The sequence below is a fragment of the Phalacrocorax carbo genome, chromosome 5 (assembly GCF_963921805.1).
Source record: "Phalacrocorax carbo chromosome 5, bPhaCar2.1, whole genome shotgun sequence".
In the NCBI taxonomy this organism is placed as follows: Eukaryota; Metazoa; Chordata; class Aves; order Suliformes; family Phalacrocoracidae; genus Phalacrocorax; species Phalacrocorax carbo.
Genome location: NC_087517.1, coordinates 10,476,806 through 10,492,242, shown reverse-complemented (window position 1 = coordinate 10,492,242; position 15,437 = coordinate 10,476,806). Strand labels below are relative to the sequence as shown.

General features: G+C 41.3%; 1 protein-coding gene across 3 annotated transcripts in view; it reads left to right on the top strand.

Annotated features, from left to right (window-relative positions):
* The first annotated feature begins 1,666 nt into the window (after positions 1 to 1,666).
* CCDC93 (coiled-coil domain containing 93) overlaps positions 1,667 to 15,437 on the top strand; it is a 61,636-nt gene continuing 47,865 nt past the window's right edge. For all 3 annotated transcript variants that reach the window (XR_010372974.1, XR_010372973.1, XM_064451112.1), the window contains exons 1-6: positions 1,667 to 1,858; positions 2,987 to 3,100; positions 4,801 to 4,895; positions 7,467 to 7,578; positions 11,423 to 11,521; positions 12,913 to 12,969. Coding sequence is in view for 1 of the 3 variants with exons in the window: in XM_064451112.1 (XP_064307182.1) it covers positions 1,817 to 1,858; positions 2,987 to 3,100; positions 4,801 to 4,895; positions 7,467 to 7,578; positions 11,423 to 11,521; positions 12,913 to 12,969 (519 nt within the window). In the remaining 2 variants the exon portion in view is untranslated. The remainder of the gene's footprint in view (positions 1,859 to 2,986; positions 3,101 to 4,800; positions 4,896 to 7,466; positions 7,579 to 11,422; positions 11,522 to 12,912; positions 12,970 to 15,437) is intronic.

The window sequence follows — 15,437 nt, the reverse complement described above, 5'->3', positions numbered from 1 at the left end:
AAGGGAGGTTTTTCTTTTTTAGACATTACCCCTCTTGGGACTTTTTTTAAAACCTAACTGGTATTTAGAAGATTGATTATCCGAATGTCATAGGGGACAACGGCTCAGTCTGGATAACTGGGTGAATTTGCATCACAATTAGGTATTGGGAAGCAATGCCTTTGTGTTTCAACACTTCTTCTTTCCCGTTTTTTGTTTGTTTGTTTCAATCTTCCTTTCCATGACAATCAAATTAGAGCTGTACAGTTCTCTGTGAGGAGAAGGCAGACAAAAAGCAGAAAGCCTGTATTGCTCTGGTGAGCATGTCAGCCTCTGGGGCTGGGTAACAGTTTTCTGCAACTCTAATTAAGACATGGCCTGTGGTTACACCAGTATGCAGCCTGAGCCAGTCTGGCATGTTTTTGCTTTTATTATTATTATTGTTTTGATCACTCTGTCAGGGCAGCAGCCTGTATGGACTGGCTCGTGTGTGCTCTGCTGCCCTCCAACGGATGGAGACGATGCTCTCACATGGCTTTTCTTGTTCCTTCACCTCCCTCTAGTTGCAGCCTAACAGTTTATTTTTTATAATGCTCTGTGTATGGCAAAGAGCCTAGAAACTGAATGCCTGGGGTAGACTTGAAAAGAGACCACCATCAGGTATTTCTGAAGCTGTCATCAACAAGAAAGGCTACCCTGCCTCCAAGCTGTGGATTAGTTCACCACCAGGCTGTTATCACCCAGTAAATCTTCGTGTATTGGTGTAATTTTATTCATGAGTCTAAAGTGTGGTGGAGCTGGAGCAGGGTGTTAGTGACTGACCAGTGTCGGCGAGCAGCTTTCCAGCCTCTGGCCCTGCCAATGTACACCCATCGTGCCGCGAGGCCTGCCTGGGTCTGGCAAACGTGGGGCAGGGGCCAGGCTCCAGCACACCCGGTCCCTGCCGCCAGACAGACGCCCGCCTTCCCACCAGGGCCGCGCTTATCGACACCGGCCCCAGGATGCGCCCACTGCCAGGAGGCCGAGGTGGCACAGGGTTCCCGAGCATGGGACCTGTGTGCTGGACAGAAAATATACAGCTAAATCCCCCTCAGCTGTTAGGCCACCAAACGAAACCCACTGAGGGGTGTCAGTGCTCTGTGGGGCGTGAGAGGCCATGAGGTACCTCTCAGGTCACAGAGCCCTCAATAACTTGTCCTCCATGCCTGTGAGCGGCCTCAGGACCCCTTGCAAAAGGGGAAAAAAAAACCCAAAACCCAGGAGAAGGGCGGGTGCCACTAAAATAGAGGTGAAGTGCCTGGGAGCAGCGGGTGCAAGCAGGGAGCCGACGGGCTGCGAGGGGACACCCTGTGAGGGACAGGCTCTGAAGTGACAGGCTGCGAGGGGACAGGCTGTGAGGGGTCGGGCTCCGAGGGGACACCCTGTGAGGGACAGGCTCTGAAGGGACAGGCTGCGACGGATTGGGCTGTGAGGGGACACCGCCACGGCCCACCCCGCCGCGATCCCACGGGCAGCCGAGGAAGCGCCGAGGGGCGCCGCTGCGCGCACTGGTGGGCGGGGCCAGGCCGGCGCTCCGGCGGTTGCGCTCCGTGCAGTCGGTCACATGAGCCGCCGGGGAGCCGTGCAGCCCCCGCCCTCCTTCCCCCGCACCCCTTTGGCCGCGAATGGCACGGCCCGGATGCGCTTGTACGCAAGGCGGGTGCGGGCGAACCATTGAGCGGGGGCGGGGGAACCCGGCAGCCGGCGGCTGGGAACACCCCTTCGCCCGGGCGTTGCGGCGGGGGGAGCGGACGTGACAGGACGAGCGGCTGGGCGCAGGCTGCCGGAGCGGAGGGCGATGGTCGTCCCCCGGGGACAGGAGTGCCAGGCCCCCCAGGAGGTACCGTAGCGGCGTCTCTCCCAGCCCCCCCTCTCCCCCCGGTCAGAGCGGTGCTGGTGAGGCGCGGCCGCCCGCTGTTCCTCCGGCCCCGCTGCGCTGGCTTCCTCGGGCTCCTTCCCCTCCTCGCCTCCCCGGGAGCCCGGGGGTCACTGCTATACCGCGGGGCTCAGCTCTGCGCTCAGCCCCGCCCGCGGCCCCGTGAGGTGGGGTCCCTCGGGGCGTGGGGAGCCCGGCCTCTCTCCGCCCCGCCGCGGGGAGGCCGTGCGGCGCTGCGGGCAGCGCCCGGGTAGGTCACCTTCTGTGCACCATTATGTTTCCCTCTCCCCTCGGCTTGCCAGGCTTCTTAGGCTTCCGTGGGCTCCGTGGGAGGGGGAGGAGAGGAGGCTGAGGAGGAGGCTGTCGAAGAGGTTTTGGGGAAGAGGGAGGTGGGGAGGCTGCGGAGGTGGGTCCCTGCAGCCCCCGAGGGGGAGACCTAAAGCCCCCTCATCTGTCTCCCCGGCCTAGGTCTGAGGTGTGCGGGGGCTCCGTGCCTCTCGTAAATCCTGTGTGTTCTTGGAGCTGTGGGTTTTCAACCCATCACGTGGGGACAAAAGCACCCTTAAAAGGGTGCTGTGCTGATGAGACTTTGCAGCATTGAAGCTCTCCAGACTGCCCGTCAGAGTTTAGTTTTTATTGCTGCCATACTTGGCTTAAAATTGGATTCCCCAAAAAAGTGGAATTCCACACGAGTTTCTACTCCAGTTTTTGTAAAAAGTTTATAGAAGCGTTAATGTGAGGTGTATGATTTTGTGAACCCTGAAATTGAAAGAAATGTGCAAAATGGAGAATAAATCAACTGTCTTGTGGTAACAGGAGCAATCTGTCTAGCTGGAGGCAAGCAGTGGACCAGGAGTTTGAACAACAAAAGCAGATTCAAGTATTGAACTGGGTGAAAAAATATGTAATGTTAAATCCATGTAGAAATGTATTACTTATTTCTTTAATGCCTTTCAAATTAACAACTGTGTTGCTAATGGATGTCACGGTTTTCCCTGATAGGTGGTGTGGTCTGTACTAAGATAAAGTTTGGAAGAATCTTTACTTGAGGTATGAAACACTGAATTAGTAGTTGTGTTGTTCATTTGTCAGGTTGAAACAAGAGAAGATGAGGAACAAAACATCAAGTTGACTGAAATTTTGGAACTGTTGGTGGCTGCTGGGTATTTTCGAGCAAGAATCAAAGGATTATCGCCCTTTGACAAGGTGAGACCAATGCATTATTTGTAAAAACCATTCTTAAGGATATGAAGATTGCATATTTTTTTGCAAGTTAGTTTAACAGTTCTAGGTTATTTAAAAATAAAAAAAAAGTTACTTGGAGCACATGAGGCTTTCCTGTGTAAATAATTCTGAAAACGACCCAGTTTCAGACAGGTGGGACTCCCTCAGTCTTGAAAAATGATTTTGTGCAGCAAGGCCTGTTTTAAAGGAGACAATTGGATGCAAGCTAATTGCTGGTGTGTTTTTTTTGTTAGAGTCATATATGGGGAAATCTGCCCCTCTCTCAACCTCAGTTAGAATAGCTAGAAAGACTCGATACTTGGAAATAGCATGGTAACTTTAAAAATAAGTATTCATTAATGAGAATTGGGGAAATATTTGTCTTGAGAGGTTCTGTGTAAGAATGGCACAGTTAGCCTAGTGAGATTATATCTGGGCTGTTTTTACATATCTTTGGAATGTCACGTATGTTAACCTCTCTTTGTCCTAGGCAGGAAGTATGTGATACTGACAGCGAGCAAAGTTCAGGTTGAAAAGAGGCTTCTGAATTGTTTTAGTGCTGACTCTGAGAAATTTCTGAACCAGGGTTTGAAAACACAGAACTATGGCAGCCTTGAAATGGACTCTTCTGTTTTCTGCCATTTCTTTGATCATAGCACAGCCCTACTTTGCAATACAATTTTAGTTTCTTCAGACTGCTTGGCATTACTGACCTTAGCTGCTTGGAAGGCTGTGCACACCGACACAAAGTAGTTTCAGGGAGACCGTCTTAGGATGTAATACTGTTGCGTTTACATGTAGAAGTGGATGCATCAGGCTTATACTTGCCTAAATACGATTGTAAAGTTACCAATTCGTGACAATGCCCAACCTTTACAAAAATGAGCATTGCTATAGAATATTATCTAGCTCCTAGTATAAAAGGGATACTGATTAGCTGTTTCAGATGGGAATAATGAGAGGGGTAATGTGTTAGAAAACCTTGTACAGAACACCCTTATTTGCTGTGTGATGTTGGTAAGTTATTCCACATATTAATCCCTGTTTTCTGTTCTTTGCTTTTGCATATGTTTAGGTTATCTCACATATGTTTATGCAAGGTTGTCTTAAATATTTATGTAATTTATGTGAAGTTGATGAAATGGCTCAGGAGTTTAAATATGCCTAACTATCTCTAGGAATAGGGCCTAAAATAGAGACTTCTAAAGAGCTGGGGATTTCCGTTATTATGTTGATACTGTGCCTAGCACGTGATGTTGCATATGTCAGCAAGCAAAGAATAGCAGAGGTGTATATGGAAAGGTAAATACATGAATAGAGAAATTATGATCCTTGATAAAGTTTTCATATGGTCACTTCTTAAAGATCCCAACATTTAACAAACTGTTGCATTTTATCTGTGGGTATTTTTTTTTAATCTGAGAGGTGTTTCAAAACTAAAGCTAAGAGGAATTTAGAATGTCAGTAACTGCTCTGCTTTTATTTTGTGTCATCTTTTAGACATGTATGTAGAAGTTGATATATGTATCCTATCTATATGTATTTTGATCTTTATATAAGAATACTGAGGATGGAGAAAATACTAAGCTGAAGTTTCTGAAATACATAAAGCCTTTAAGATGCGTTTGATTTTACCTTTTTGATTTAAAATGGAACTAATCATGCTGTTGCTTCTTTACTAGGTGGTAGGCGGCATGACGTGGTGTATCACTACTTGCAACTTTGATATTGATGTTGATTTATTGTTTCAGGAAAACTCTACTATTGGTCAAAAAATGTAAGTTGATTAAATGGCAAATGTGCTATTTTTTTTCTTAGAAAAGAAGAAGCAGGCTGGGGCGGGAGGGGGGAGGAGGAAGTTATCTGATATTTGCTTGTTTATAAGAAGGACTTTTAGTCCAAGTTTCCTGCTTTTCAAGACCACCCATTGGCAGAACACTGTGCTGGTTTCTGGGTTTCTCAGACTGTAGTTCCACAAACTCTAAACCCAGAAAGAAGCTCAGGCCAAAAAAGGCAGAGCTTTTCCCCTCTGGGTTGCCATGTTCTTATAGCCCTACTAAGCAGTGAAAGCATTTATGTGGCTCCACATCGAACTGGATTGGGAACTGATCCAGATTAAAACCTACTAAAAAAAAGAAAATAGTTTTAACATGAACCAATTCCTGGATCCAGTTCTCTATGCAGCTGCACAGATGCTTGTGCTGGCACAAGGGGATGATACAGAGGCCAAAACAAAGGGCAGAGGGAGACCACGCTGCTGGAAACTGGAGTGCAACATTAGAAGACCTTCCCTGAGTTCTGTGACTGCAGCTTTGCTGTGTAAATAACCTCTGATTCTCCTTTATGGTTCTGGGTTGGAATTGCAGGCATCAGCAAACAGAACTTAAAGCATGGCACTGTTGCCAAAATGGTTACCTGCCCCATACTGAGGAGGAAGAGTTCCTTCCTGATAGTGACCCAATGAGACCATTTTGATTTGATTTATTTCTTATGCATGGAATTTGCTTATAAGCCAGCTAGTTCCTGTATTAGGGAGGTTGTAAAAATTATTTATGCTGAGAAAGGGAATATATTCTAAACTATGCTATTTCTTTATGCATTTCTATGATAAAAGAGCCGTAATTAAAATTTGCAGGAAGTAACAATAGCCTGTCACGTTAGAGTTGCATGAAGAGACTCGTTTGCTCAATGTAGTTGAAAGAAAATTCTGTGCTGTTTCCTTGAAAGCCATTTTGCATTGGCAAGACTGTAATACATTTAAAAATGCAGATTTTTGGTTATTGCCATTAAACTTGGAGACACTCAAATCATTATAAATAACTTAATAAAGCATTGTTAGGTGCACAGAATTAAGTAGAGACTGAGAATGAAGATGGTGGTGGCAGTAGTTTTTATAATTGCCATCTTTGTTATCCTTAAGAACAACAGGATAGAAAATAGCTAAGTTGTTCTGAAAATGTCCTGTTATCTTTCCAGCTGACTGGACGCAAAACTGGCAAAACAAAAACCAGGCTCCTCTCCCAAAACAGCAACAATGATTTATTTGTAAATCTGAAGTGTCCAGAGTCACACAAGCATAGGCTGTTTTGAAGTCCATGTGCTGTTTATGTTGGCAGTGGCTCAGTGCGCCTGTGGTGTTCTCAAGATAAGGAAAAGTTATGTTTTCTCAGTAGTATTCTGAGGATATTTTGATGGTGCCCTATTATTTGACTGCTGAGTTGAAATAAGCATGGAAACATATGTTAGGAGAGGATCTTGCATCTATTCCATAAATGACTTTTTTTTTTAATTGCATTTGCTTTGGTTGTGCTGAGAGGTGTTGCTATTTTCATGTTGTAGAATATTAGTATGGTGCCATAGTGAAAATTGCCTTATAAGAATTATGTCAAAGTTTTCACTTCTCTTAAGAAGTGTAACTTTTCAGGCTCTGTTCCCAGTCTTTGGTCTCTGTCTCATATTTCTTTTCTCCCTTTTTGTAATTCAAGAGTATCAGTTGTCCATTTGGGCAGTACTGAATATCACTAAGGTTGGTACTGGACCAGTTAATTCCTTTCCTTCACTGAAAAATAGTTTTAGTTTCCCCAGTACAGTGTTCATCCCCAGTGCTGACACCTGCTTTAAAAATGTGCTTGACAGCATTGGCAGCAAAAAAGTACCTTGCCTTGAAATAAGGGATTCAGTGGAAGCAGGATGATGCTCTTGTAGATTAATCCTTTGTGTTAGGGTAATCTTTTCACTTTACCAGCTCTTACCTGAGCTGTAGAACGAGATGGTTGCCAGCAAATTCAGTTTTACTCACTTCAAAACCATGTGAAGCATACTGTGGATTTAGCTTTTAGGTGTAATATACATATAAACTCCTAAAATTTCAGCAGTAATGTCAAGAAATATTTTGGGAGTTCTGCTCAACAAATTTTTAAGTCCTTACATTTGATTCTGGACTTTCTTTGAGTCCATATCTTTTACTTAGTATAACTGTTCTTAAAGCTAGTGTTTCTTCATGTGTGCATATACTGTAATATGCAAAAGTGTTTGTAGATATATCTTACATGGGTATTTCATCTGACCAAACACGTGGGTCTTAAAATTTTGTGTGTAATTCTACAAATGAAATCACAAGCTGGGAGCCTGCAAGAGGGGTTTAATCACCTCTTTACAGACTAATAATATATATAGTATAATGTAAAAACTGTTTTGTAATTAGAGTTTGATTGCTTTTCACAGCTGCGTACAATGGAAGCCACTAGAAGGAACCCTTTAACTACCAACTGTGTTTGCAAAAATAATTTGTAATTTACAAAAGAAAATTGAGCATATATACATATGTGTGTTTGTTGTTTTATAATAGAGCCTTAACTGAAAAAATTGTGTCAGTATTACCAAAAATGAAGTGTCCTCATCGTTTGGAACCACATCAGATCCAGGGACTGGATTTCATTCATATATTTCCTGTTGTACAGGTAATTATTTTGTGATGTATCAGTACTTTGTTGCAAAAGGCCATAAAACCTGCATAAAATTTTTCACAAAGAGCTGTATTATTGTTTGGCTTTTTAACTTTGGAATAACTTTGGAATGAATAACCACAGAGAACTAGTTTACATGAATGTTTTTAAAGAATTGAGTGACGTTATGGATGATAGAATTCTTAGGTATCGCTTGATCTGCATTTAAGAAAAACACAAAACAAACTCTTTAAATTACTACACTTACAAACTGTATGGGTGGAAGAACAAGTTGCTCTGACATGTGACCCTATTGCTGCGTTATTTGCTGAGGAACACTCACTAACCATGTGCATGCTCATAGTTCTCCATGTTATTAAGGTTTAAGCTAACATGTGATGTGTTCCAATTAAGTGTGGTATCTTGAGAATCCTTGGTATGTTGTTATCATTTTTTTATTTTACTTTCTGGACACGGAAATCTGTCTTTGATAAATAGGGAAAATGAAGACTGTTAAAGTTGCTTTTTCATTAAATATCTCTTTACCACCTGCCTGTGGAAGAATTTAACAACTAAGAATTTAATCTAAATTACAGTTTGTAAGAAATGGGGAAAACATCCTGTTGTCTCTTTCTTGTTATCTTCTAGTAGGGAGCTCCTGAGGAAAGTCACTTAACTGCACTCCCCACAAAAAGTTTTGTGGTATACGCTGCTGTTACACTTTCTTTCTTTCTTTCTTTCTGACTGTGCTCCTACTGCCTAAGGTGGAAAGTTTGTATCTTGTTAATGTGAGTTTTTACTTCTAAGCTTGCATTATTCCTAACAAAAAAAAAATCCCAACCCAGGTTAATTTCTTGCCTTGGTCACTTGACGATAATGATGATGATGATAATGAATGGTTACATTTATCAAATAGCAGACTTCTCTCAGAGGAAATATAATTCCTCTCCTAAAGTGAGAACATAAACTATTACTCCTGCTATAAAAACTATAGCACTAGGTATTCTTTTCTCTGACCTGCTTTTTCCAAATTCCTGGTTTGGGATATTACCTCTGGAAAGGAGAAACATTAGTTCTAGGCAGGGAGGAAATTGGCTTTTAGATTTCTCTGAGAGCAGTGATTCTTCTTAGTAGTTGGTCGATGGGTAGTATATCTAATCCATACTTGGTGAAGAAGTCTTTCTTGATGTGTTTAGTTTTCTGTCTGTAGAGGATGTTTTTTAGAAATTGTGGCTTGCTGACAGGTCCCTGTGAAGCTCTGCCTGCTCCGAATACTGTTGGTTCCTCATTTCATCCCAGCTAGGACAGGCTTTCAGGAAAATTTTTGTTGGTGTCAACAGTACACTGTGTTCTGAAAAAGGCTACGCAAGAGCTATAATAGGCTGACCACACCACAGCATGTAGGAATTATGTGGTTGATAATGACACTTTACTCAAGGCCATATTAAATTCAAGATTTCACTTGCTATCTGGAAATCTCAGATCAAGCCCCAAATAATACAGCTCTTCTCTCCACCTGGCATTGTGCCCCAACACCTCTTGCACTGTGCAAGGTACCCCAGTGAACTTGGTGGGAGGAATTCAGCTGAATCCTTCCCTACAGGAAGAAATTAGATTCAGTTGGCTCACTGCTATTGGCTGTAGCAGAACTTAAAAATAAATAAATAAAGACTAAAAAAAATTCCAGTGGGCAGAAATGGTGCTGTTCTTCCTAGTAAAGTCTACTTATGTTCACAGAGAAAAGTAAGTACACAATCCTGTGTTGAGATTTGCTTTGTAATTAATAGTTTGCATTTGCATCTCTATTGTTGTCATCATCTTCCCCTCGCTTTCCAGGGGTTCATGGTTATAGCACAGAAAGCTGTTGCTGGTTCAAACTTGGATCCCAAGATTGATCTGATCTCTCATGTGACCTCCTGCACAGGCTGTAAAGAGCCCACATGATTTATCTCCTCCAACATTATTTGAAATATACTTCAATGTCTTGTGGCTTTTTGTGTGGTTGTGTAAATGTCAAAAGAACTCTTTTCTTATGCGGGCATATAGTGGTTCTTGAACACTTTTCACAGTGGAGCTGCAGTTTTTGAAAATAAGTGATCTATAGTAGGAAAAATTGACAGAAATGCATAAAACCTAGCTGTAATGACTTCTACCTGAGGTACAGCCAAGATTAATGAGATGAGGTCGTGTTCCAAGTGGTGTCTTCTGTCAGAATATAACGGACTACTGATATAAGACAGGTTCAGTGTTGGGTCCTGGCACTGAGAGCCCAGAACACTTCCTGTTCAACTTCTGATGGCTTCAAATTCCATCAGAGTTCCAGCATGTCTCCTCCCACTCAGACTGATAGAGATGGGTGCTGTGAACAGTTCAAGCTCACTGTGTAGAAGGATGATCATAACATAGTCCAGGTGGCTTTTATATGGCCTGTGGGCTATCAGTTTGTTCTAAAATATGCTCCCAAGAGCTTCTTTGGTGTAGAGAGGGATGAACCTGTATGCATGCAGAGTGTAATCACATTTTTGTATACGTGCTGTAAATCCAATGCTTCCTAGAACTGAGGAATTTATTATTTGTTCAGTATGGCCTGCTCAGTAGAAGGACAACGTTAATAGCTTTTAGAGTACAGTAGAGTTTTGAGTTTTTTGAATGTAGGGTGTACGTTGTGCTGGTGGGTACAGCTGAGCTCTTGGTCTGGTGAGTTGTGAGGTGTGGAGGCTATGATATAGACGAAAACAAGAAGCCAGAAAATTAACATTCCTTTTTTAGGAAACTACTGCTCTATATTTTTCTATATTATTTATTATTCTGTATTTTGATAATGTTATTAATTCTTATTGTTAAACATTAATACTGTAGATAATATAACTACATAGAGTGGTGAAATGTACTCCATTAAAACATATTTTTAGCTTGAGTAGTAGATTTCTTGTGCTAGGATGTAGGGCCCATGCCACTCAGATTTTTGGAAAGGCACTTTAGGATATTTTGGGGGGAGAAGATGTAATTTCCCCCCCAAGATGTAAGCTAGAATAATGTTTAAAGTGACCCACATGCATTTCTATTCCACAGATGCTCTTCACTTTTCTTTTTGGAATTATTTTATTGAAGATCCAACCTTTTGGACTACAGAAAATTCATATTGGCAAAATATCAGTGAACTTTGGTTGTGCTTGTGAAGATTTCATATGTTTTGTTTATAAATTAATTTGTCAACTAAGAATTCCTAAGAGTTGAAATTTGCAATAGAATTTTCTTCCCATACCTACTATAAGAAATCAATTAGAATGTAAAAGCAATCCAGTCTGTGAGATGTTTCAGTGCAAGGTAAATACAGAGGAAATCATGCAACAAAATGACTAATTTTGCAATACACTATTTACAAATAACATTCAGAAAAGTGGGTTTTGGGGTTACCAGGGTCTGCTTCAAGGAGCTTATAAGGGAAGGCAGTTTGGTCTTCTTTGGGCTATTGAATTCCACTCCAGTATGAACAGTATGGTTCATTGAGGTTTGTATGGTTCAATATAATTCAACAGCATGAAGAATATTTAGGTTTTTATATATAAAACTTTTATAAGGAAAGCCATTTGTTTTCTTAGCTTATGCATTATCTGTTTGCTACTGAGCTTTTTAGTACATAGAAGAAGAGCAAACGTGAAGTTTATAGAATAGTTAAAGTTGAATCATTTTGTTAATGCTGAATCATTTTGTTAGGAGTAGGTCCCTGAGTTACCATGTTTGCAAATAAATGTTCCTGTTTGTGTGCTTAAAATATGCTTTTAGCTTTCTATCGTGTATTAAAAATAATTTTTTAGTTTGGTGTTTGCTGCTGTTAAAACTTTTTTTTCCCCCCTAGTGGCTGGTGAAACGTGCAATAGAAACAAGGGAAGAAATGGGAGACTATATCCGTTCTTACTCTATATCACAGTTTCAAAAAACTCATAGACTACCAGAGGTAAGATCAAGCCAGTTCTTGTTTCTGTTATAACGTGTCAAATGGTCAGGTGTAGTACCAGCTTCATAGCTCTGAAATCAGCACAGTATACCAGAGTTGCCTTTGCTGTAATTTTATTCATTGGTCCTAGAGGACTCCATGCACCAATTCAGCTGGGAAAAAAATTAAAACATTGTTACAACAGAGAGTTCATAGATACTGGTTAACTTTTGCTTAATAGTTGCCTTAGTTTTTCTGCAATATTTGGTTCTTGTCTGTCAGTCTGACTTGCCAGGTAGCTTGCTTCTGGAGTGGATATAGAGCTCTGTGCAGTGTGTCCAGACAAACCATGTGACTGGAGCTACACTGCCTGAAATGTCTTTTAAGAACACCCGGAATGCTGTGGAGAAGCTGATCTAGCTGAATGAGAACTGATGTGCTGTTAATGCTCCAAAACTTGGGTTTCGTTTTAGAGTGCTCAAAGTCAGCTCTTGTCTCCCTGTATCCAAACCCCAAAGTTTGTTCTTGAAAACTAAGTTGCTGAAGAACTTCATTCAAAATCTCAACTTGGGGAAAGACAGACACATACAGGTTTGGTCTAAAAGGAAATACATTTTTCTCTGTAAAATGAGATTGCCAGAGGAGTGAGAGGTGCAGTTTTATCTAGAAGTGTAGTGGTAAGAGTAATTTTGCACTGTTTAAGATAACTTGATCATATTCCTTCTCCTGATAATAGTCAAGTGCTGCCCACTTTGAAGTTACATGCTTAGAACAGTGTTGTGATCTTCTCTTCTTCCTATTCTGCAGTAATGATATGAAGGTTCCTTGGTGGAGGAGGAGAGCTGGAACTAGCTTGGATTTGTGCCTATAGTTCATGCAGTGCCTATAGTTCAAGCATATCCCAAGGCAATTTCATATTTAAAACCTAGAACCCAAGTTTTGTCTCTAATTCAATAACGGCATTAAAGGTAGATGTCCTTAGTATTGGGGAAGATAGCTGGGTTTTATTAGCTTGAGGTGGTTTGGATTTGTTGGTTTTTTTTTTCTTCATTGTTTTTACTGTTTAGAAACTAAAACAACAGTAGGGGAAACATCTCTTTTCCACACTAAGCCCATCCTAGCATCATTTCTTCATAGTGTAGTAATGATTGGAGATCCCAGTAGCGGGCTGGGATTGCATTTGTCAGGCTGTTTAAGCAGAAAGACTGCTGATCTGATACAGTTTTAAAGACCTACCTGTCTGTCTGATGAGAGGAGCAAATACTTTTCTGTGAAATCGCTAACATTTCACCAACTAATCGGGCAGCTCAGTTAGAAACTATTAGACAACTTTTTTTGCTAAACTCATTACAATGGTTGAAATTTAATCTCCATTCCTGATATTTTTAATCACCTCTGTTAATGTCTTGCAGGATGATGAATTTATGCAAAGAAAAGAGAAGGCTATCAAAACCGTTACTGATATCTTTGTAAGTATGTTAGATTTTTATGATCAAGAAGCAGGTGGTTTTAGTAATGAAATGGTGGCGGTGGCTAATTCTGTTTAATGCAGCCAGTCCTGGGTTTTCTCATGGGAAGGTCCTAACTAAGTTACATGTTGAGCTTCACTCTTAGAACAGGTCTCAAATGCCAGTGTTTCAGGTTGAAAACTTTTTAGGTGTGCACTGTTTGAGTAGATATCAATTGCCTGCACAGAGAGCGTGGAGTTCTGCTGTCAAACAAAAGTCGTAAGGTAGCTTACAGGCTACTAAGCCCTAAGCAGGCTAACTGTTTGAAGCCATCAGGAGTTGGATTATTTATCTTGAAATTAATCAAAGTGGTGATGATCTCCTCAATTTAAATGTCTGCATTTCAGAACTTGTCTTCTTGTAATTAGCAATGAAAATACACACCCTATTTCAGAAATGTTTTCTTCAAGTGTCAAATGTTTGTTGGGAAAGGTGGTATCACTTGTGTTCTCCCTCTTCAGATGCAGACTTTTGAATTCTTGGATAAGCTGTTTGTTTATATTTTTTGATAGCTTGTTCATGAACGGTACCGGGATTGACATGTAAAATACATAAGCTGTATCACTGTCTCATACCTGAATTCAGATGCCTAGCTAACAACTCTAGTTTCTGTCCTTGCTATCTGTCTAATTTCCCTGTTTACTTGTGACTGTCAATTCACCATTTCTGACTCCAACAATTTGCTACTCTTTTTCTGGACCATCTTGATAAATTCACAAGCCAGCATTTGAGAAGGGATAAGAAATCTGGGTATGACTTGAGTGGGACCCTTCCAAAGCTCTTCAATAGATGGTGAAACCCCACTCTTCTGAGAACGTCAGTGCTGTTTCAGGTAGCTCTAGCCAGATACCCTAAACTCCTCATCCATGGATAGAGGTTTTAAATGCCAGTATAACGAGCTGTATGATAGCTTGCATAATGGGCCAGACAAGTAATCTTTTGTCATCTTTTGGAGGTAGTTGTTTTTCCATATTAACGGCCTGAGTGCTGCTGAGCCCAGTATATGTGGTTGAATTATAGTGTATATTTATAGAAAAACATTGCTGTGAAACTCTCCAGGTGATGACCAATGCTAATCCCTTGTTAATCTGTGTGAATAATTACTCTTGCTTTAAGGATTTCAATTACAGTCTCTAACTGTTTTTTCCCTATGGTTTGGTCGGAGGGTTTTTTATTAGTAGTAGACTTAGAGTGAGTCTTTTACTCCACCCAGCAATCCTTGCCTTTCCAGGGAGATCCGTTTCTGTTTTACAAGGTAGCTGCCCTTGGAAGTGGGTGTTATCATTTTGTTTGTTATTGTGGATGGAGTGAGAGTGTGCTTCACTAAGAGAGAAGGAGCAATATACTTTACTGATATAAAATAGTGAGTTAACAAAGTTCAAGGGTAAATGTGACAGTGGTTTAACAAGATTTGATGGCAAGGTATGTGTGATTATTTACTGCATAGAAGACAGGGTCACACAAAACTGTCGGGGAGACCCTCCTGCTGAGTCATGAGATTCAGAAAGGACCTATTGCGTTCTAAACTTCTCAGAGAGGAGATGAGGTGTGGCAGGATCCAGTCCTAGTCCCAGACTTGGTCAACGGTTTATGTCTAAAAGATTATATATTTGCAGTCAATTGTCTATATCACTTAGATAAGACCTCAAAGTTTGCCATGCTATTAGTCACTTACTGAAGATCTGACACAACAAGGATTCTCTCAGCCTTGAGGAGTAACCTTGAGAGGCAAAGCTACTCAAGGGGGATCCTGGCATGTGCAGCCCACTGCTGTGCAGGAGAGCTCAGTGGGCCCTGGGCTGTCCACTATTTAAAGAGTAAGATGATCTTTTATATATTTTTTTTAATATATACTATTTATATATTTTTTATTTTTATAACTTTATATATGTATTTATACCAGCAAGACACCTGGATCCCTGCTCCAGACAGCCCTTGGATACTGTGTTGCCACGCATCCCCAAAGTCCTGCATAAGCTGGATGCAGCCATCACGACCCCCCCTGGTGGTTATGGCTTACGCAGTGGGCGGGAGCACACAGCTGCATTTGTGCACCTGTAGAAGCCTTTAATTTGAGAGAGAATGCAAACCTGTGTAAGAAAGCAAATTCAAGTGTGTTGTATCAAGTAACACATGAAATTCATTGACCTTCTGCTTATTTTCAATTTTCAGAATAGTTGCCCTAATTTTTCGAGTGTTTCAAGTGTGTCCATTTTCCACCTGCATTGTCTTTAAATAGCACTAAAGATTCGGTATCCAAGTGGCTAATACCAACCTTATTACTGAAGAGACAGAAACAAAGTCATCACAATGCTGTTATGAGGATCTAGAATTTTTAGTGTCATTTAAAAAACCCAGAAGATATTTGATTAACAGTGATGATCCCTTTGGTTGCTGAGGAGCAGAGGTGGTTTCAAGGCTTAGTTTTC